Source organism: Vairimorpha ceranae (genome assembly GCF_000988165.1).
Source record: "Vairimorpha ceranae strain PA08 1199 chromosome Unknown NODE_49, whole genome shotgun sequence".
NCBI classification, from domain to species: domain Eukaryota; kingdom Fungi; phylum Microsporidia; family Nosematidae; genus Vairimorpha; species Vairimorpha ceranae.
The window spans coordinates 1-22,269 of record NW_020169344.1 but is presented as its reverse complement, the minus strand read 5'-3'; the positions used below and the strand labels follow the sequence as shown (position 1 = coordinate 22,269).

At 26.4% G+C, this 22,269-nt stretch overlaps 13 protein-coding genes across 13 annotated transcripts; 7 read left to right on the top strand and 6 right to left on the bottom strand.

Annotated features, from left to right (window-relative positions):
* Positions 1-2,543: 2,543 nt before the first annotated feature.
* Positions 2,544-2,921, top strand: AAJ76_4900019726 (hypothetical protein; the record flags this gene model as incomplete). Its single annotated transcript, XM_024475765.1, has 1 exon — positions 2,544-2,921. One exon carries the CDS (start codon positions 2,544-2,546, stop codon positions 2,919-2,921), a length of 378 nt encoding a protein of 125 aa, XP_024330467.1.
* Positions 2,922-4,228: 1,307 nt separating this feature from the next.
* On the top strand, positions 4,229-6,397 carry AAJ76_4900018041 (hypothetical protein; the record flags this gene model as incomplete). The annotated part of the gene is made up of 1 exon (XM_024475764.1): positions 4,229-6,397. The coding sequence occupies one exon, from the start codon at positions 4,229-4,231 to the stop codon at positions 6,395-6,397; it is 2,169 nt and encodes a 722-aa protein (XP_024330466.1).
* A 5-nt stretch (positions 6,398-6,402) lies between these two features.
* AAJ76_4900015016 (cdc73-like rna polymerase ii accessory factor) lies at positions 6,403-7,254 on the bottom strand (the record flags this gene model as incomplete). Its single annotated transcript, XM_024475763.1, has 1 exon — positions 6,403-7,254. One exon carries the CDS (start codon positions 7,252-7,254, stop codon positions 6,403-6,405), a length of 852 nt encoding a protein of 283 aa, XP_024330465.1.
* A 36-nt stretch (positions 7,255-7,290) lies between these two features.
* Positions 7,291-7,908, top strand: AAJ76_4900014979 (pre-rrna-processing protein pno1; the record flags this gene model as incomplete). The annotated part of the gene is made up of 1 exon (XM_024475762.1): positions 7,291-7,908. The coding sequence occupies one exon, from the start codon at positions 7,291-7,293 to the stop codon at positions 7,906-7,908; it is 618 nt and encodes a 205-aa protein (XP_024330464.1).
* A 326-nt stretch (positions 7,909-8,234) lies between these two features.
* AAJ76_4900014035 (26s proteasome regulatory subunit rpn11) lies at positions 8,235-9,125 on the top strand (the record flags this gene model as incomplete). The annotated part of the gene is made up of 1 exon (XM_024475761.1): positions 8,235-9,125. One exon carries the CDS (start codon positions 8,235-8,237, stop codon positions 9,123-9,125), a length of 891 nt encoding a protein of 296 aa, XP_024330463.1.
* Positions 9,126-9,131: 6 nt separating this feature from the next.
* Positions 9,132-10,562, bottom strand: AAJ76_4900011708 (glucose-repressible alcohol dehydrogenase transcriptional effector; the record flags this gene model as incomplete). Its single annotated transcript, XM_024475759.1, has 1 exon — positions 9,132-10,562. The coding sequence occupies one exon, from the start codon at positions 10,560-10,562 to the stop codon at positions 9,132-9,134; it is 1,431 nt and encodes a 476-aa protein (XP_024330462.1).
* Positions 10,563-10,600: 38 nt separating this feature from the next.
* On the bottom strand, positions 10,601-11,086 carry AAJ76_4900011184 (40s ribosomal protein s7; the record flags this gene model as incomplete). Its single annotated transcript, XM_024475758.1, has 1 exon — positions 10,601-11,086. The coding sequence occupies one exon, from the start codon at positions 11,084-11,086 to the stop codon at positions 10,601-10,603; it is 486 nt and encodes a 161-aa protein (XP_024330461.1).
* Positions 11,087-11,543: 457 nt separating this feature from the next.
* AAJ76_490008606 (protein transporter sec23) lies at positions 11,544-13,664 on the bottom strand (the record flags this gene model as incomplete). Its single annotated transcript, XM_024475780.1, has 1 exon — positions 11,544-13,664. One exon carries the CDS (start codon positions 13,662-13,664, stop codon positions 11,544-11,546), a length of 2,121 nt encoding a protein of 706 aa, XP_024330460.1.
* An 84-nt stretch (positions 13,665-13,748) lies between these two features.
* On the top strand, positions 13,749-15,797 carry AAJ76_490008521 (dna replication licensing factor mcm4; the record flags this gene model as incomplete). The annotated part of the gene is made up of 1 exon (XM_024475779.1): positions 13,749-15,797. One exon carries the CDS (start codon positions 13,749-13,751, stop codon positions 15,795-15,797), a length of 2,049 nt encoding a protein of 682 aa, XP_024330459.1.
* A 64-nt stretch (positions 15,798-15,861) lies between these two features.
* Positions 15,862-16,638, bottom strand: AAJ76_490005632 (tgf beta-inducible nuclear protein 1; the record flags this gene model as incomplete). The annotated part of the gene is made up of 1 exon (XM_024475778.1): positions 15,862-16,638. The coding sequence occupies one exon, from the start codon at positions 16,636-16,638 to the stop codon at positions 15,862-15,864; it is 777 nt and encodes a 258-aa protein (XP_024330458.1).
* A 71-nt stretch (positions 16,639-16,709) lies between these two features.
* On the bottom strand, positions 16,710-17,708 carry AAJ76_490004562 (dna repair protein rad51; the record flags this gene model as incomplete). The annotated part of the gene is made up of 1 exon (XM_024475777.1): positions 16,710-17,708. The coding sequence occupies one exon, from the start codon at positions 17,706-17,708 to the stop codon at positions 16,710-16,712; it is 999 nt and encodes a 332-aa protein (XP_024330457.1).
* Positions 17,709-19,303: 1,595 nt separating this feature from the next.
* On the top strand, positions 19,304-20,833 carry AAJ76_490002966 (hypothetical protein; the record flags this gene model as incomplete). Its single annotated transcript, XM_024475773.1, has 1 exon — positions 19,304-20,833. The coding sequence occupies one exon, from the start codon at positions 19,304-19,306 to the stop codon at positions 20,831-20,833; it is 1,530 nt and encodes a 509-aa protein (XP_024330456.1).
* A 172-nt stretch (positions 20,834-21,005) lies between these two features.
* On the top strand, positions 21,006-21,206 carry AAJ76_490001264 (hypothetical protein; the record flags this gene model as incomplete). The annotated part of the gene is made up of 1 exon (XM_024475760.1): positions 21,006-21,206. The coding sequence occupies one exon, from the start codon at positions 21,006-21,008 to the stop codon at positions 21,204-21,206; it is 201 nt and encodes a 66-aa protein (XP_024330455.1).
* Positions 21,207-22,269: the final 1,063 nt, after the last annotated feature.

The following is a 22,269-nucleotide window of genomic DNA, read 5'->3' as shown; positions in this document are numbered from 1 at the left end:
TTATTTTATAAGTTAATATATTACCAATTGCTAGCTAGCAATCATATCCTTAAAATATTTTTATTTAATAATTAGACACCTCAAATTTTAAGATACAAAAAAAAACGTTATTATAAAGTTTTTAAAATTGATTTTTTTTTGACTTATGCCTTTGCTCCCTAGCACAAACAAAACTTTTTGGTGTCTCTATCGATTTACTTAGTTTTCTATAATTTAAAGAAAAACTTTTATTAACACAAGTAAAATTTAATTATCAAATTTCAAAATCACTAATTTACTACTAAGAAATCCGATTTGTACAAATACCTAAAATCTATCAAACTATTGGCTGTTTTTAGATCTTATTTAAAGTTCTTTATGTGTGATATGTTGTCAAAAACTTTATTTATGGATATTTTATATACTATTAAAGATATAAAAATACTTAATGAAGCGGAATGTAATAGACAAGTTACTGGAGGCGAACATGTAAGAAGAAATAAAAAATACGTTAATTAAGAAACGAGAATTATTAAACTTTGTTGTAGAACATTAAAGATTTAAAAACAGTACAATCAGAAGTATTGGGTCAATATCTTTCACATGTCTGTTAATAAATAATAGTTATTAAATAAACCTATGTTTTATCCCAACAACGGTTTTTATATAAAATTTTTTGATTTCTAAGAAGAATTGATTGATGGACCAAAAATAGTTATTTAATTAAATATTTAAAAATATTTTTGTTTTTGTTTTTTCTAAGGTTAAATTTAAAAAAAAATTAGACACTTTAACTTAGAGCTTTAACCTTTACATGCTAAAGTAATTGTTTTAGAAATCAGTATGCACTTAAACATTACTTTATTTCTTTCAAAAAAATTTAACTAGCGTAATTGTCGATATTGGATTTTAAGATATAATGATGGATACGATAGTAATTTTTAGAATTGACTAAACTTTATTAAAATTTGTAAATAGTTATACAAGTTTAAAAAAATATAAAAAGATCAAATTAAATATTATTTAAGTGCCAATGTATAAAAGGTAGTAAAAAGTTTAAAGTTTTTGTTTTAAAAATATTTTTAAAATGAAATTTAAATTACAAAAATATTAATTTACTTATTAAAATTCAATTTTTTTTTATTTATTTTTAAATAACAATTTTTAAAATAAAAACAGTTAGGAGGCGGGATACAATAGGCATCTATATTTGATCCTACCAATAAAAAATTTTAAACCACAAAAATGAGTTGCAAAATTTAGAAGGAGAAAAATCTTTAAAAAGAAATATTTTTTGCATAAATTAAACTAAAAAAGAATTAAATTTATATAAATTAACAAGTTTATGTTAAATCTTATAGAGTTTAAATTACTTTTAAAGCTCTAGGTCGTTTATTTTTTTAGGCTTTTTTGGGCATAAAAATAAATATTTATTTTGATGAAATAAAGAAGACATTTGATAAAATTGTTTTTGATATTATAGAAAGATCTTATTTTTGGTCTTAAGGCAACGTCAAAAAAATGATTAGACAACAGAACATTTTTCGATTTACTCGCGGAATTTGCAGGAAGGAAACAAAAATTACTAGTAAAAAGCCACTTTTAATGCTAAGATCAATTGGCTAATAGTTGCAAAAGTTATATTTCCATTTTTGCAGAACATATGATAAAATTTATCATGGGATTAAGAAAAATAATTAACTGTATTGTGAAACATGCAGGACAAAACATTAAAGGATATGCAAAAATAGGATGATCTGGCGTAATTGTAGAAGTAGGCATGTCTAAATTCAGCAAGCGAAAATATCAAATAGAGCACAGAGTTGATGATGGATGTGTTATAGAAAAGGATGAACGTATTTCTTGCCGATAATTTGTATTAGTGTAATTTAAAAGCAGAAAGGAGGATATACTTTCGGCACCAATTAAAAATTATGTCATGCCAGGAAGTACTAAACATACTGATTGTTAAAAAGGATACGTAAAATTAAATATATTACAAATATACACATCACAAAGTAAATCATAGTATTGGTTTTATAAATTATTAAACAGGTATAAATACAAATACGAAAAAGGAGACATGGGCAGATGTGAAATTAAATATTATTTTGCAAAATATAACACTTTTATAAAAATAAGTGATTCTCTAGAATTGCTTGCATTTAAAAGAAACCAAAAATCTTTTGTGTTTAAATAGTAATTAGACTTTTTCAGATTATTAAACAATTTTTTTAAAATTTATTTTGACTTATTCATTTTTTTATTAATTTTACGCAAAAAACGTTACTTTTTCCTTTAAGAATTTTTTATCCTTCTTAATTTTTAAAGTTTTTAATTGACAGAGTCAAACATGGATGTCTATCATATCCTTCAGTTAACAGTTATTATAAAAATTATTTGAGAATTATGACAAAAAAATAAATAGTTCTTTGCTAGAATGGCGCCATTGAAACTTTTGTAATTTTAATGACTTGTAAGTTTAATTTTTAAATGATTTTCACAGGATGTTAAAAAATTTTTGGCTGTAATTTAATTAACTTTAAAACATTAAAATTACCCCAATGAAGGCTAAAATAAACTTTGCTTTGATTTGCTTTTTTGCTTATCTTAATGGCATTCTTGCAACAGATAATACAACTGTATCTATTTTTGAAAGTGAGGAGGATAATAGTGATACACGAAACTTTATGCTAAAATTGATGAACAATAAACAAAGGATACTTAACATGATCATTATTGCACTCATTTTGGGTATTTTGGTTATATTCGCGGTTATGATCCTTGTAATTTTATGGTATTCTGAACATTTAGTTCCTTTTTCAATATTTATAGTAGCCTTTCTTTTGTTTTGTTTTGCTTTATCTTTAGCAATGTATACAATTGTAACTATAAAAAACTCTATGTTTTTAAATAAGTTACTTGAACAATATTTCATTTAATTTATTAATAAAAATTTAAAATTAGCCTTTTTCTTTCAATAAACGTTTACAACATCTTCAAAAATAAATGTATTTAAACAAATAATAAAATAAAGATTAATTATTACAAAATAATAATAACAAATTTTAATTAACCTTTAGACAGAGCTGCTGTAAATATTTTAAAAGATAAGTTGAGCTTAAGTTTACTTTCTGACTTTTACAAAATGCTTTCATTATATTAGCTCAAAAGAAGTTAAAACATGATAGTAAATTTTAATACTAATGTTTTATCGCAGTACTGTTATGCAATTTATAATATTCTTATAAGATTTATATAAAAATATTTTATCTACTAAATCACATATTAACTACATTCAGTAGAGAATAACTTCTAAACTTTTTTTTTCTATGTAAAAAAATTAATTTATTTATTAACATGCATATTAAAAAGATTTAAGCCTTTTTATTTTTATTAAATTTATAGTATAAAAAAGTACTTATGAAATGGAATAGTAAGCAAATATCGCTCTAGACACAAAAGGAAATCTAAATTTATTGACAAAAGTGAGGCTTACACTTAATCTATATTGCTTAAAAAAACTCTTGAAAACACTTTAATATATTATCAAAGAAGAGGCAGACCTGCAAAATACTGTTTGCTTAGAGTAAAAAATATGAAAAATTTTTAAACAAGGTTTTATGAAACATTTATTCCTAAAGCTTTTTTTTATAAATTATAAAAAATTATAAATGTATTTAAATAACTACATTCACTTTGTTAATGTTAGTAAAATTTCGACTAAGACAAATCAATGATAAATATATTTAGACAAATAAAAGTTAAGAATATCTAATTATATATTGTTAAAAAACACGACACTTTACAAAAATATTAAGTTTTACTTTATTTTTGTAAAATCTATAATAATTTAAATATTATTTCAATTTAATTTATATACATACGCAATTTTACTGTAACCTTTATGGTCTTGATATACAAAACATTTAATATTTTTCTTATTACAATAAACTTCAATAATACGCTTAGCATATGATTGATCTAAATGATTTTAATATAGAAATATATTTGTTTACTAAATTAAATATTTTTAATAACTGAAGGTTAACTGTTTATCTAAAAATTTTTATACTAATTTACTGTAAGTTTTGTGCCTCATTAATTAAAATATTTATTTTTTTAAAAATTTACCCCCGTGATTTAAAGCATGAACTTCTGACTTTTACGGAAGAATCCCATAACTCACCTTTAAATTTTAAAATCTGCTGTTAGCAGTGTTTTCTTATAATTTTTTATCCCTTGTGCAATGGACATGCGGAAAGATATTATTGACGTTTTCAATACAAAAAATATTGCTTATACAGTAGATTTAATAAATAATGTTTACACGTATCTAACATCTGATAATTATGAAGATTTAGAAAAAATAGTTTCTAAAGATATTTTTACTGATCTCGTAAATTTGAAAAAAATCACCGAAGAGAATTTTTATGGTCAAGATGCTCAACTGTCTGAAGATATTTTTTTGAAATGGGAAATACCAAATAAATTATTAGTTGACAAATTTACAGTTGAGAAACCTATAAAGAATTATGATTTAGAAATTTTGAATTTTTTGAATAATGAAGCAGATATTGAAAACTTAGATGGAGAAGATTCTGTAGAGAAGAAAATGGATCTTATCACAAAATTACTGGATGAAAAAAAGATAGTTCTTGTACAAGGGGATACCGGTTGCGGAAAAACTACCAAAATTCCGATGTATTTGTTAAAAAAGTATAACTCAATTGTATGTACACAACCGAGAAGAATAGCTGCTATTTCAGTAGCTAAACGAGTTGCGCATTGTATGGGTAGTAAAGTAGGAGACTTGGTGGGCTATGCGGTTAGATTTGATGATCGTACTAGTGCGAAGACAAAATTAAAATATGTTACAGATGGAATATTACTAAATGAAATGATTCATAGAGGAAACTTAAATAGGTATGATTGTTTGATTATTGATGAAGCACATGAAAGAACTATTAATATTGATATATTATTAGGCATTTGTAAACAAATTATTAATGAAAATTCAAAGTTGCGCATTTTATTGATGAGTGCTACTATGTCGACACAAAAGTTTGTAGATTTTTTTAATTGTCCTTTTGTGAATATTAAGCACAAAGTATTTCCTCTCGAAAATTATTTTTTAAAACAATATAATTCTGAAAACTGGTTTTATGAAACTATTAAAACTGTAATACAAATTCATAACACCGAACCAAAAGGTGATATTTTAGTATTTTTAACTGGGCAAGAAGAAATTAAAGATGCCTACCAGATTTTAACTACTAGTTTAAATTTAGAAACTTGTAAAATTTTAATGATTTACAGTGCTATGTCAATAAATGATCAAGAAGAAGTATTCTTGAATACAGAGAAAAGAAAGATTGTTTTGTCTACTAATATTTGTGAGACATCAGTGACAATAGAAAATATTGTCTACGTTGTAGACTCGGGAAGAGTAAAACAAATGCGCCATTCATGTTTTCTTGGATTGGATATCTTAGAAACATTAATGATTAGTAAAGCGCAAGCAAAACAAAGAAGCGGCAGAGCAGGTCGCACAGGACCTGGTAAAACATTTAGAATATACACAAAACAAGAATTTTTACAAATGAAGGATTCTCTATTACCCGAAATTTTAACTACTAATGTTTGTAAGTGTATTCTTACTATAAAATCTTTAGGTATCAATAATCTGAATAACTTCAAAATGATTGATATGCCTAATCCAGATTCAATTAATGATGCATTAGAATATTTATTCCTTGCTAGAGCAGTGGATAGTGTTGGAGATATTACAGATTTAGGAAGAAAAATGGCACGTTTACCACTTGATCCATATTTATCACTCACATTAATTAGATCTGAGGAACTTGGTTGTTTTGAAGATGTTGCAATTATTGCTGCAATGCTAACTGTCGATCAAATTTACGTGGACGTAAAAAAGGACGACAATTTTTTATATAAAAAATTTCTAGCTGTCAAATCATCCTGGAACGATGATAGAGGAGATTTTTTTGTCTTACTAAAAATATTTAATGCATGGAAAAAAGAAAAATATTCTAACAAGTTTTGTAAGTACAATTTTCTGTCTCTACGAAATATGTGGCAGGCAAAGAAAATTAAGGATCAATTATCTTTTATGTTTAATTATAACAATTCTTCAAACAAATCTAAAGTTATTGAAGCTTTTTCTTTTGGATATTTTATGAATATAGCGAAAATTAAAGAAGATGGATATTACACCATATTTAAACAAACAGAGTGTTATATACACAGTTCCAGTTGTCTTTATAAAAAAAGAGAACCCTTTATCTTATATTTTTCTATTGTTAGAACAAAAAGAGAATTTTTAAAATTCTGTAATGTTGTCACGCCAGAAATTTTGTGTAAAAGTGTGAACAATGTGTTTATCAAAAAAAAATAAATAATTTATTTTTTCTTATTTATCATTTCATTAATTTTATTCCACATAGTTTTGAAATCTTCATTTTTTAATTTATTGTCTGTCGCAATCCATCTTGTTAGATTGTATCCAGATAATTTGTTTTTATTTTTAGATGCATCATTTTTATTTAACGTTGTTTCATTTTCAATATAAAAAGTAGGAATATTATAAAATAAACTAGCTACATCTCCTATTCCCCATTCATTTATCTGCCATTTACTTCCATCACAAAAAATTGCAACTAACATATTCCAGTCATCACTCGTCCAATGTTTAATATCTTCTTCAGCTACAAAAGTTGTGTCTTCAACTTGAAATTCTATTTTATCAAAAACAAGTTCTTTTCTTTTTTCCAAAAATCCCGTACTTAGTAAAATTTCAATATTATTTAAATTAACTGTAGCAGTCAACGAAGGTGACACAATAATTTTGTATTTTTCATTAATTTTAGACCGAACAATTTGTTCAGGTTTTTCTGCAATTATTTCTTCAACCCAAAAATATTTATGTTTACTGTAGTATCTGGACTCTGGTAAGTCGTAATAAGCTTCTTTTTCTGTTTCAACTTCTTTTTCTAGTTCTTCTAATATAATTTTTTGATCTGAATAAAAAATAGATGTTACACCGTTATTTTTACATTCTCTTAAATATTTTGTATATTGTAAATCCTTGTTTATAAGAAAATAAGTTAACTGTTCAAGTGTATATTTTTTCTTAGTTGTTCTTTCTATGTTTATTTCCATATTCTTGTCATATTCCATATTTCCCATTTTAATTTTTTCTTTTGTTAGTTCTACATTTTTAAGATTTTTAAAAATTTCTCGCAATATTTTCATGCGGTTAAAATTTTAATTTTTTATATCCTCTTTTTAATGCAATCTTGTTGTAAAAATGAAAATAATGTAGAGATTCAAAGTAGAAGTATTGACATACCATCACATAAAATGGCTTTGTATAAATCAGAATGGCTAAAGATTTACACTCCTATTGTAGAACTGGCGAAAATACAAATAAGAATGAATTTTATGAAAAAGCAAATAGACATTAGAACGTGCCATTTGACAGAAGATACATCTTTTCTGAATCGAGTTGAACAGTTTCTTAGAGCTATTAATATAGGATTTAGTATTGAAGACTCACTTGCTATTTTAAAATTTCCAGATGTTTTTCTTGATAATTTTAATATTCACGAAGTAAAGATCTTAAAAAATTTACATATTGAAAGAGCAATAGGAAGGATGATAGGAAGAGAGGGGAAGACAAAATTGACTATTGAATCTCTTTCTAGATGTAAGTCTCTAATAAAAGACGCTAATATTTTTTTACTTGGTCCAATTGAAAATACAAGAATAGCTAAGGATTCGTATTGTAGATTAATTATGGGATCGCAGCCTGGAACAATATATAATAGGCTTAGGAATATAAGAACTAAGATTAAAGATAGTTATGGATCTATTCAGACGATTTATAATGAACTAGAGAAGAAATAATAAATTTTTAAAGTGGTTTTTAATTATTTACTGTCTAAATTATGTTTCTTTAAATTATTCTAAAAAAAAGATTTTTCTTTACCGATCAATTTATAACATCTAAAGGGTGAATGATAAAAATAGTCTTAAAGTTACATTAAAGAATGTTGAATAAGTATAACATACACATGTTAATTATAGAAATTGTAAATTTGTTATACAAAGTGCATATTTGTATTTCTAGCTTTATATACAAACATCTTATCCTTTTAAATGGATTTATAAATTTTACAGGTGAAATAAATTGTTTTTTTGAAAAGTAAAAAAGATTATGTTTTTTTACCCCAATGTTTACAGATTTTTTGGGACAAATTTCTAATGATCCAACACCCGATACATCAGAAACAGTACAAATTTCTTCCTTGGCACTTTTAAAAATGCTAAAACACGGCAGATCTGGCGTGCCAATGGAAGTCATGGGTTTAATGCTCGGTGAATTTGTTGACCCGTATACTGTTAAAGTCGTTGATGTCTTTGCTATGCCACAAAGTGGAACCGGTGTTACGGTTGAAGCAGTTGATCCCGTGTTTCAAACAAAAATGATGGATATTCTTAAAGCTACAGGTAGACACGAAACAGTAGTAGGATGGTACCATAGTCATCCTGGCTTTGGGTGCTGGCTTAGTAGCGTTGATATAAGTACTCAGCAAAGCTTTGAAAAGCTTTGTAAAAGATCTGTCGCTGTTGTTATTGATCCAATTCAAAGTGTAAAAGGTAAAGTTGTTATTGATGCATTTAGATCTATAGAAAACTCATTGGGGATAATGGGACAAGAGCCGCGGCAAATTACTAGCAATATCGGTTATTTAAAAAGTCCATCACTTATTTCTATCATACATGGATTAAATAAGCACTACTACTCATTTAATATAACTTACAAAAAATATGATATTGAACAAAAGATGTTATTAAATTTACACAAAAAAACCTGGGCGAATAATCTTAAGTTTCAAGATTTTATTGCCGATAAAGAAAGTTTGTGTAAATTCATTGACAATTATTTGAAAACAGTTGAAGAGGAAAAAGATTTAATAGGAAAAGAATTAGAAATGTCTAGAGTGGGAAAAATTGACAGTAAAAAGCATTTAACCGATTTGTGTGATAAAAATATTCATAAACTTACAGTGTACAACTTGTTATATTCTCTTCATGCGTTTATTTTTAATAAATCGAATTAAATAAATTTATTTTTTTAATTTAAATTTTGATGCTAAAAAAATATGATCAGACGGAAAATGAATATTGGGAAGACCAACTACCTGATCACAATATTCATTTTCAATCGTAGAAAGTATACTTCTCAATTCCAATGTATCTGAATAAAAAATGAAATCTATCACGCCTTTAAAAGTGGGTGTGAAGTTAGTGAAGTCATTTTCTTCGCTCAAATATGCATCAGACAGTTTTAAAAAATGACCAGGAATAAATCCTATGTTATATTTACACAAATTTGTATTCGATACACTATTTTGAGTGATAAATGAATATACAGAAGAATTTTGTAAAGAATTAAAATCTCCTAATAAGACAATACTGGGATTTTTATAACATTTACTGACTTTTTCTAATTCCTCAAGTAAAATGATTGCCTGTACAAATTTAATATCCTCATACTCAGGATCCCAATACAAATGAACATTTACAACAATAAGTGTTTGTTTTGTCTGAGAAATTTCAAAGATTGAAATTAGTGCTATGTTATCTTTCTTACCGTATCTGCTGACTAAATTAATATTTTTATTGAATCTATAATCATTTATAAATTTACTATAAAAATCAATAACTAAATTTTCCTTTATCTTAAATTTCGATTTTTTCCAAAAAGTCGCGCATCCATCCACGGATTTAGAATCTGTTAAATTTTTCGATCTTCCTTTAGGTTGGAAAACTGAACTGTATTCACATCTTAACTCTAACTGATCTTTATAAAAATCTTCATAATTGTAAGTTTCAACTTCTTGTAAACAAAGAATGTCAACATTTATAGAGCAAATGTTATGCAAAATATTTTCTTTACGATAATCAGGATTAAGAACCCAAGTAGGTGGATATCCTAAACGTACTGCACTATAATTCGATAAAATGTTGTATGTGCCACAAGAAAATGTTATTTCCGACATATCCTTTTTTATAACAGTATCTAACCATGTTCTATCTGCTGGCGGGCCATAATTTGTATTATGTTCTCTACAGTACTGTAATAACTTTTTATCCTTATATAATAAGTTAAAAGGACTAATAAGTGGATTATTATTAATTTCAAATACAGTACAGTTGTACAAACTTCCAAGTTCCATAGGGATATTTGATATAAAATTATCAGATAAATACAGCTCTTTTAAATTTATCATTTTACCTATTTTAGCCGGTAAAAATTTAATTTTATTTTTGCTGAGATTTAAAATTTCAAGATTTTTTAGGATGTAAATGTCTCCAGGAATATTTTCTAAATCGTTACCTTTCAAATTTAACTCTTTGATAAAAGTAAGTTGAAACAAAGAGTAAGAAAGATGCTTTAATCCTTGGTATGAAAAATCAAGTCCAAGATAGTCTTCACTATAATTTTTTTGTACTGATTTATAATTCTTTTTTTTTAAGTTCTGTATTTCCTCCATAAGGAGGTAATTTTATAAAAAATAAAAATCATAAAAATTTAATTTAAAGTATGGAAGTTGATCGAAACTGCAACCTTTCTACCTACTAATCCTGTGATAGCAGTCTCAATCATTCTAAACTCGTCATCACTAAAAGTGCATTTTTTTTCAAGAAGAACATTAACAATTTCTTCTTCAGGTGTAATAACATCATTTCTGATACCATTTATTATAAATGGGTAACAGGCTCCTTTAAAAATTTTTTTGGCATCATTCCAACTGATTTCACCTTCCTTCTTAATATTTTCGACCATAATAACATAATAATCCTGAAATTTCTGTTTAATAGATTTTAAAATATTTCCAAAATTAATTTGTGCTTTAGCAAGAATTTCAGCAGGAACTTTAACTGTCATTACCTTCCTTTTGTTATCCCGAATAAATGTCTGTATATTTATGTTTTCAAATTTACTATCTTCAACATCTGAAATATATTTTTTTATAATATCGGATATCTGTTTTTCAGTTTCAGTTTGAGCGGACATTTGGGGGTAAAATTTAAAAAAAAATAAAGCATTAAAGTAAGTTAGAGACTTTAATAGTGTCAGTATTTTGAAGTTAATAGATTATTGTAATACTCTTTACTTATATATTTAGCACATTGATTAATACGATTAATTAAATAAACGAGTATATCTACTGCTAAAAAAGTTGTAAGATTAATTACAAAAATTTACAAATTAAAAATTAAGCATAACAAAATAGAATAAATTTACTGGAACAATAAAGAAAAGTTGCGCAGCAAGTAAAAACTTCAACACCAATAAAAGTAAATACTATTTATTTTTATTTAAAAACAAGAAAACCGTTTACTAGAAAACATAAATATTTTAATATTAACAAATATAATATGTTGATTTTTTATTGTAAAATTTTTAAAGTAAAATAGATAACATAACTAATTTAACAACAATCACATTTAAAACATAAAAACAATAAACTTTATTCGTCACTGTTAACTACTACTCGAGATAGAGCATCAAAAAATTTATCATAACTAATATTTTCAGTAATTACCACACCACTGGCTGATGGGTTGACATAATGATGAAGAATACGTTGTTGAGATTTATTTTCTTCAGTAATACAAAATTGAGGGGTAGGTAATCTAAGACAAAGTTCTCTTGCAAACTCTTCAGATTGTTCAATAACCTCTTTTAAAGATAAGTATTCTTCTTGCTCATGTAATCCTTCTTTTATCCAACTTGCTACATAACTTCCACGACTTACTACAACGTTATGAAGAGTGTCAAGGACTAAAATAACATCGGGCTGTATAGACTTAGTATCCAATTCAACGGGCATTATGCCACTTTCATAATGATATGATATTAAAGCAGGTTTTATCATCTTTAGTGCTTCATCAACCTTCTCACGATATAATAAATTTTTAAAATAAACAGCTTCATCTTTAGAAACATCCTCTGTTTGAACTAACAGGCTTCTCTTAAAAAAGAACATAAAATTGGGATAATATGACATAGAATCAGGAAGGACAAGAGACCCTGGTATCCCTTTAGAAAAATTACCATAGGATTTGACAAATCTTATTAAATTTTTTTCAATCATTCTTTCACAATCTTTTACTTCATCGTAATTCTTAAGCAACAAAAATCTAGCTTGAAAAACAGTAGCCGCTTCTTGATCAAAACTATTTATACACTCATTTTTGTTTTCAGAAAACATCCTAGCAAAAGTTGTAACTCTAACAACTAATTTCTTGTCAGACCTTTGATATTGTGTGACTATTTGTACATATCCAAAATCTTCATGTTTTACTTCACTCGTTTGTGATAGAAGTAAAGTTATATTAGTATTTGGAAATAGACTTCCTAGTTTCCAATGTACATTATGTTTCTTTCCCATTCCTAATATACCTTTATATTCTAAATTTTTACTAGTTTTAACAACTACTTTTCCATTAAATCCTTGCAAAAGAATGTTATTATTTTTAGCCATAATCTTTTCACATGATGTAACATATATTTCTTCATTAAAATCTTGTGCCATAATTAGCATTCCACCCGTTAAAGACGTTAATTTTTCCATGTGATTGATTCCTATATCTTCAATTGTACAAGCCAAAATGTCTAGTCCATGTCCTAAATCAATAATTCTATTTCCCAAATCCGTATAATATTTTAGTGCAGCTTTATCGTAAACTGCATCATTTTCATCAACATTATCATTTTTACCTTTTTCCTTATATTTAATCGATGTAACAGTCCCCGGCCCTAAAGTACATGCCCCTTGTGTAAACAGTAAATATTTAACAGCGGAATTATTAAAATTTCCTTCTAATAAAGAAACAGCCAGAGAAACGGCAGAACCAGTACATCTTATTGGTTTATAAGCATCTACTACAGGAAAAGGATCTTGTGGTAAATTACTAATTAAATCAAAAACAAAATCTTTACATTCATCCTTACGTACTAAAAACTTCCCTAAAATAGTAGAAGCTCCTTTGACAGACAAACTGTCTAAATTAATTAATGTTTTTGGTGTATATTCTACCTGTCCAGAAAAGAGATATGTCCTCCTTGGTGAGGTTTTATTAATTTCTATAAGTTCAATATTAGTACCAAACTTAATAAATCCAATAAGACAATCATCTGGTATTTCTGAAAACATAACCTTTAAGGCATTAATAAGAATTTTATGTCGAGCTTCGTCAAAAGAACATGTGTCGACAATAAAAAAAAATACTGGCGGAAACAAAGATTCTTTGCAAAGAACGTATTCAACAGTAGAATTCTCTTCACTCATTTCCGGCAAAATATTGTCAGGTGAAATATCCTTTGCATGACTTGGTAAATTATTTCTAGTTCCACATATTACGCAATTCCATGTCTGTCTACCATAATCAATAGAACAACAAAAATTTAAAATTGATCTACATGATAAACAATAAATAGGTTCACACTCTAAGCTATTGGTCTGTTGGTGTATATTATACATACAAGCTATAGGTATTTTAGATGATTCACTGGTTTTTGTACTCCAAACATTCCAGGTGAGTCTAATACCGTCACGTTCTTCTATTTCCCTAATAGCATCTTCCATTTTAAGGGTAAAGTAAAATTTGTATATAAACCAGCAAATTTATGCAATTTTTGTATAAATAATTGAAAAAAAATATGGGCATAAATGTTTATTGAAACATGGAGTCTGTATTTTCCAGAAGAAGAATACACAGCATTTAATGAAGCTGTTTCTATCATTACGAAATTTAAACAAGTTGTTGTTGAGCTGGTAAAACCAGAAACTGTGTTTAAAAGCAAAATATATGAAGTAACATTTGAAAACTTTAAAAAAGTTTTTTTGAATGAATTGGAAGACAACAATATTGATTTAGTAATTAACTGTATTTCTTGTGCAATTTCTGAAGTTTTAAAAGATAAAAATTTTGGTTTTATAAAGATTATTACCAGAATTACACAATTTAATAAGATTAAAGATATTGATGCTATTAATACAGAACATTTGGGCAGATTAATTTATCTTAAGGGAACGATTAGCAGAGTAGGATTTAAAAGAATAATTATTTACAAAGCATTTTTTGAATGCAAAAAATGTAATGAAATATTATCTATAAACTTTCAAAAAAATACATTTAAGCCACCAACTAAATGTCTGAATGCTTGTAAATCGAAAAGCTTTAATTTTTTATACAATCATCCGCAGATAGTTATACGGGATATGCAAGAAATAAAATTGCAAAGATTTAATGATTTGACTCATGAGTTTAAGCCGGAAGAGATGAATATTGATTGTGTAATTTACGATGATTTTGTTGGTACTTTAGCACCTGGTGATGTTGTTAGTTTGTGTGGTATAGTAAGTGCAGAAAATGAAAGCAATAGTCTTTATAAACTTGTTGTACAAGTTAATAACTTAGAACATATAAAAAACAAAAGCTTATATGTAGAAGAGTTGGATTGTGCAGAAGAAGACTTTAGGGAATTTAAAAAAATTTCTAAAACGAAAAATATTGTTGCATCCCTAATTCATTCATTATATAGTACAATTTATGGCCATGATTTGATTAAAACCGGATTGTTACTGTCATTGTTTGGTGGAACTAAAAAATACGTAGGACACAATGAGATCCGATCTGAAATTCATACCTTAATAATTGGAGATCCGGGATTAGGTAAAAGTAAAATGTTACTAAATTCATGTGGAATTTTACCAAAAAGTACTTATGTTAGTGGAAATCTTACTACAACAGCAGGATTAACAGTGTCAATTGCACATGATCCTATTTCTGGGGATTATATGGCAGATGCAGGTGCTTTGGTTGTTTCAGATAATGGACTGTGTTGCATTGACGAATTTGATAAAATTGATGATCATTCGGCTCTTTTTGAAGCCATGGAAGATCAAAAAGTAACTGTTGCTAAAGGTGGTGTTATTTGTAGTGTACCAACAAGATCCACAATAATAGCTGCATCCAATCCTAGATTTGGACATTTTAACCACTCCAAATCTGTAAAAGATAATTTAAAGTTTGATAATGGCCTATTATCCAGATTTGATTTGGTTTTTATATTAATTGATAATTTAAATGAAAAAGAAAATTATGAAATATCAGATCAAATATTAAAAAGAAGGCATTTAACCTCTTCTTCAAATTCAACAGATTTAAATAAGCTTATACAAAACATAAAAACAGATAAATTTACCAAGACATTGTGTAAAACTGATAGTACAGTTATTTATTCGATGGATATTATAAAGAAATACATAGCCTATGCACGTTCTAGTGTCTTTCCGTGTTTAAATAATTTGGCAAAAGAAGAGTTAAAAAAATATTATTTGACTATCAGAGAAAAAAATAATGCAACGACAAGAGATTTAGAATCATTAATAAGAATTACTGAGGCACGTGCTAAGATGGAACTTAGAAGTATATGCAATAAAAGTGATGCTTTGTTTAGTATTGATTTACATAAGAGATTGCTAGAGACTGATATGAAAAAAATAAAAAAACTTAAAACTATAAAAGAATTTATAGATCTTTTAAAAATAGAATCAGGAAAAAAAGATGATTTGTTATTTGTTATTGATGAAATTAAAGATTTATTCGACACTACAGAAATTAATAAATCTTTTAATGAAATTTTAGATCAATTAAACTACCGTGGTGTCTTAATAAAAAAATCTGATAAAAAATATAAATTAATAATGGATTAAAAAGATTTAGATATCGAATAAACCAACAAAAAAATAATTAAGGTAATTTATTAAATTAAAATCTTTAAACCAATAATACTGCGTTTATACATCCATCATTTTCCGGATTATTCGTAATCTGCGCATATTTACCCCATGTGATATTCCCTTGTGCATTGACGATTCCCAGTTCGCTTACATTTACTTCAATAATCGTTCCTTTACTTAAAACCCCTAGATTCGTAAAAACATCTGAATGTGGATTTTGCTTAAGTCCAATAATTGGTAAACAAAATGTAGTTTTTAGTTCTGGATGTGACACATGTGCTTTCTTAAATCTTAGTGCCATAGGTCTAATAAATCTTTCATATTTAGGCGGTTTTCTAGTAAAATCATTTCCAACAAAACATGGCTTGGTAACCATCCTTTTCCAATGCTTAGACTTACGCTTTCCAGATGCTACAACACCAAATACCTCGGATTCAGTAAGCCCTTTTACTTCTGAAATGGGTACTGAATATTTTGCTGCTCTATCTTGTCTCTGTTGTTTAATTTTATTATTAAGTTCTTTTCCTTGTTGTTGTAGTTCTCTATCAAGTAAGAAATGTGGAAGGGGATTACTTTCATCTTTAGTGATGATATTTTTGTCTTTATTTTCTTTAATATTAAGATTTTTTTTAAGTTGAATCTTTTCATTTCGTCTTTTTTTAGTAAAAAGTTTAGCTTTAATGCCATGCAGTTTTTTTATTTTTCGTCCTAAAATAGCATCAGCTCTCGCTTCTTTTTTTAATTTTTTAACTTCGTAATCAAGTTGTCTACCATATTTTTTTATATGTTGTTCTACAAAATTATTTTGTGGCATAAATGGGTAAAATAAAAAAAATAATAAGAAGATATGTTTATTAAAATATTAATTTTCCGTTAATAAGTAAATTAATCTTCTGGATCTTTAATACCCGCTTCTGTAATACTAAACATTGCTTCAGATTCTGGAAGTAGTGGTGAATCATAGATTTTACATATTCTTGTAGATCCTCTTCCTTTTCTTAAAGACAGCCGTGTTGTGCTCGCATGTGCCATAATATTTCCTCCTATTGGTTTTTTAACATCTCCTGCAAACATACTCATAGCACCATCTGGATTAGATACTACTTGATTTGTAATAATAACAGCCACTTGATATGTTTCGGCCAAATTTACTAAGTCCCTAAGATATCGTGCCAAACTAATCTGTCTCGCACCCAACTCACCTCTTCCGCTAAAATCTGTTCTGTAAAGCGCAGTAGCAGAATCAATAATTAAAACTGAATATTTAGAAGAAGACATAAGTGCTGATGCTTGAACAAGTAGCTGTGATTGATGATCAGAATTATAAGCTCTTGCATATGAAATATTCTCTAGCACATCTTCTGGATTTAAACCATATCTCTCTGCGATTGGGAAAATTCTTTCGGATCTAAATGTACCCTCTGTATCGATATACATAGCTTTACCACTAGCACCCCCTTGTTCAGGTGGTAGCTGACAAGTCACTGCCACTGTATGGCATAACTGAGTTTTACCAGTACGAAATTCGCCAAAGACTTCAGTAATAGAACCAGACTCAAATCCGCCATTTAAAAGTTTATCAAGTTCAGAAGAACCAGTTGTCAAATAAACAAGATCCTTTCTTTTTTCATGATAAGCAGATGCAGTAGTAAACCCCATTGGTACGAACTTGGCTGCCTCTTTAATAAGCTTATCTACTTTAATATCAGAAAATCCTTTAATAGTAAGCAATTGTTTTTTAGGAGCATATGCCAATGCCTCAACAGTATTATAGCCGGCTTCTACAAGCTTATTAATATCAGCTAAAGATATTCCTGCTTTTTTAAGTTCTTCAAAAGATGTTGTTTCAGACTTATACTCAGTTTCTTCTATCAATTCTCTCATTATTTTTTGGGGTAAAGGAATAAAAAAATTTAAAAAGTTGTTAAATTAACTGTAAAATATTTTAAACTATAAAAATGTTACATATAAAAATATAAAAAATTATCTTTTAACAACACGGTATAGAAATAAAATTAAAACATTTTTTTATTTTTAAATTACAATGACATTTTCTCTAATCTGACTTGTGTCAACTTAGCGCTAAAAAATATTTTTTTGATTTATTTGTAAATTTGTTATATAAAGTTTTAGAAAAAATATAAAAAAATATATGAAAAGATGATATTAAATATATTATTTGTAATGTTAAACAAAAAAATACAAACAATAAAATTTATACAATGTTTGTAAACATTTAGTTGCTCACACTAAAAAATATTTATTAAAGCTATATAATATTACGTATACAAATAAAATTGATAAATTAAAAACGCCTTTTTTATCTTTTATATAAGATTTATCAATAAAAACTACTTTAAAAAATAAATTTAATTTTTTATAATTGTTATGTTGGAACAGTAATACACATGTCAAATATCAATGTGTTGCTTGGCTTAAGGTATTTGGCGTGTTTAAATAAATATTTACATTTTTAAATAAACTAATGTGTTCTGGTTAGCACATTTTAGGTAACAACAGTTATTTACAGTACTTGCTGACACAAATTTTTAGTTTAAGATTATTTTTTTTATAACATAAAATGTAAGTTGGGTCAACATGACTGTCATCATGTTAAATCACAAATTAATATTTGGTAAATAAACTTGTTATTTAAAATTTTTTACACCACAAGGGCGAAATAAAGCGATTATTTTATTTATCATTGTTTTTTCAGATTAATATTTATATCTGGGAAAAAAGCCTGGTTTATCATAGATATTATGCATATGATAGTAAACTCTAAGAATAGCTTATAAATAAATTATCGGTACAATAAGTAGTGTTTTTAATATTTGTATGCTCATTGCATCATAAATAAAATAGTACATTTTAAGTTAGTTAATTATGCAAAAAAGCAGGTTTATTAACATTATTTGTTAGATATAATATATTTCTATCAAGATTTCTTCAAATATTTTACTTTATTGGTATTTAATTAAATTTTTTTAATAATTTATGTTGAAATATTACAAATTTACTTTAAATTTAAAAATTATGATTGCAGTTTAAAATTTAAATGTATGTGACTTAAGCTACGATACAAATAATTTTTTTGCTACTAAAGGCATTAAATTATTTAATTTATCAATTAAGCATTTTTAAACAAAATTTTTAAAATTGGAGCAAAAGAAAAAAATGCTTTTCCTTACAAATCTAAAAACACTAAAGGCTTTAATTTTGACTCTTTTAACTTTACATATAGTTGTATTTTATTGAAAATCAATAGTAAAACAAATATTCTATATTAAAATCAAGACAAAAATCTCTTGTTTTAAAGAATAAATTAAATAAGTTGTAATTTTGATTTATTGCTATAAAAATATTAACAGTGTTTGTTGAAAGACATAAGCACAATTTTGAAATGTTAATAATTTATAAATTTTTTATTAAATAACTGTATTTTTATAAAAATTTATTAAGCCCCTCCAATTAACTTGATGAAAATTATTTTATACTTTTTTACTGCTTTTGCGTCAATACAGGAGGAGGTTATTGACAAAGTCTATAATGAAGTTATAAATTATACCAGCATACCGGATTTTTCAATTAACACTTCTGAAGAAGCTATTCATGTTGTCATTATTACTAAAGATTATATTTTTATTAAATTTTTTGAATTTCAAGTCGAACTTAAAACAGAATTGATCGCCATTAAAGCCAGAAATACAACTCTATATAATTTGCAAGAAAAATTAGTAGGATTTAAAGGTCGTCTGTCCAAAAAAACTTTAATAGTTAATACGTCATTGGCAACTTCTACAATTACACCCAAAGATGTAGAAGCAGTCTTTAGTAAAGGTTATGAGAAAGTTATTACAGGATATTATATACTGAATGGGCCCAGAATGTATAGAGAATCTAACTGTGTAGGCTTAATACTCTGCCCAGATGGACTATCTATACAATTCCATAAATATGATAGAAATATTATGAATATATACATTTTACCGGTAAATCAAGAAAGTTTTATTCACAAAATTGTTTGTGATTTTTTAGTGGATCATAAGTCAATATTTTTTACGGATAAAAAGTTTACAAGCGATTTTGTCTTACAATCGTCTCTATACCGCTTTTTATTTAATTATATTTACCATTTAAAACAATTTCGGGGTTTTAATAGTTTTATATCAATCAATAAACATTCTGTCACCTTAACTATCAGTAGGAAGCCGTTGAGAGCAATGAAGCTTACAGAAACATGTTTTGAATTTTTTGATAATAAAAATGATTTTGTCATAAAAAATAGTAATAGAAGAAGAGGAGCATGGACAGAAATATTTAGTTTTCTAGAGACCATCGAGAAACTGAAAGTCAATTCTGTTCATTCGATTACATTTTTATATGAAATAATACGATCTGACAATGCTGCCTTCTTATTCTTACTAACCAATATAGTAAATAATGAAAATCCTTTGTACGGTTCAATAATAACTGTAATATTATTCTTGCTAGGATTGCACAAACGCGAAGATTTAAAATGTATTTTAGAAGGATCAATTACTTTGTGCGATAGAGCGAAGCTTGATTTGGCAAGTTCTATTTTTGTTAGTGAACTAATGAATTTTGACTTTCCAAAAAACTCACCACTTTTTTTAGTTTTCAAATATTTAATAGTTGAAGCTGCATGTCAAGAAATAGAAAATTTAGGTAAAGAAGGCATTGTAAAATTTAAAAAATTTGAATTTATTCAAAAATTGTGCGATATTTTTACCTTTTCTGATAAAAAAAATGTTTTTTTGAATTGTTCCAAAAAACAGTACAGTTTATTTTCAAAGTTTTTTTTCAAAGTGGACCCGTTACATAACTTAGTAGATATAATTTTTTACGTTTTGTATGCTTTTAATAAATTTGTACTTAAAAATGACAAATTCTTTTTTTATAGTAATTGTTTTGTCGGTTATACAGCAGACGCAGAAACCGTTATTAGTGAACTGTTTAGAAGTTATCTTACGATGAATAAAGATTAAATGACTTATTTTTATATTATTGACTTGATTTTAATTTACAATTATGTATATAACTTGCACACAAATTAATTGCAAAAAATTTTTTTAAAACCATATGTCATGCCACAAACATGACAAATGATTGTTTTGGGATTTCCAAAACAAAACTTATGGTCTGAATTAATGTTTTGGAATGAAGCAATGTTTTATTTATTACTATTTAAAGAAAAATAATTATAAAAAGATGCTGAAGAAAATTAGAAAGCTTATTGACCTTAGACATCATTATGTAATAAATAGTTTTATTGAAAAGTATTACAAGTTTGGTAGCTACCCTTCAGGGCAAGACACCATCACATTTTTCTTATTGCTATTTATTAATTTTCAATTTTAAAAATTCATGTAAATGTGTTTCTAGTAAAAATTCTAGTATCTTTTTACTGGAAGTGTAATTACAAGTCAAATATCTCAGTGTTGATATATGAGAGATATTTGACAGGAATAAATAAATGTTTTTTAATAACAAATCTTTTAACGACAACACTTTTACCTGATAATGGTTGACTTTTACAGGTTGCGGAATTTGTAAAAGTCAAAAGTTATCTAGATCTAAATTATTTACGAGATCTGAATAAAAAATAAAACGAAAAGAAAAAATTGAATCGATGATGACAATGATACACTTTTATTACTAAAAAAAGCATTTAATAATTTTAAATTTTTAATTGATTTTATATTGCATTAATTTATCAAAATTTCAAAAGTGGGGTTTTGAGCATAGATTGACCAAAAAAGTAGGTCCTAAATTTTTATTTGTTATCTTAAATGTTTATACTAGAAAATATAAATTAGTAAAAATATTTAATAAAAATTTATTTTTTATGTTTTGATTCAATAAAAGCCTAAAATAGCAATTTAAATGATTAGATTTGGAATTGTTTTTCAACAATAATCGGACTAAGCAAGGATTAATAAGATTTCTAGTTCTGCATCTATACGTTATTTCTTCTTTCAGATCAAACTTGCATCCTCTTGTAGTATTGGTGTGAACAGCTGTACCTGTGTCTTAAAAATACTTAGAATGATTTATTGTAGAATACTTAATACCAATCTTATCTAAATTGGAGTAATATTTTCAACAATCGTTATATATTATTTAATTTGGTACTACACTTCTACCTAAAGGAAATCTTAAGATTCTGTTCGTTGGATTATTAACTTGTAATAATAAAATTATTTATTGTTTCCTCTTTAACAAGCCCGAAAATTCATACAACACCAACAGATTTGCCTTTATTGGAATTTCTTTTATCTATTTTTGATTCATCAATTTTAATAATTTTATTTTCATTTCCTATGCAATTGATATTTAATGTTATATTCTATTATTTTATTAAACCCTAATTTATGTTAAGCACTAATATGGGGGCGATACTAAAAACTGAGCTGTCAAGCGA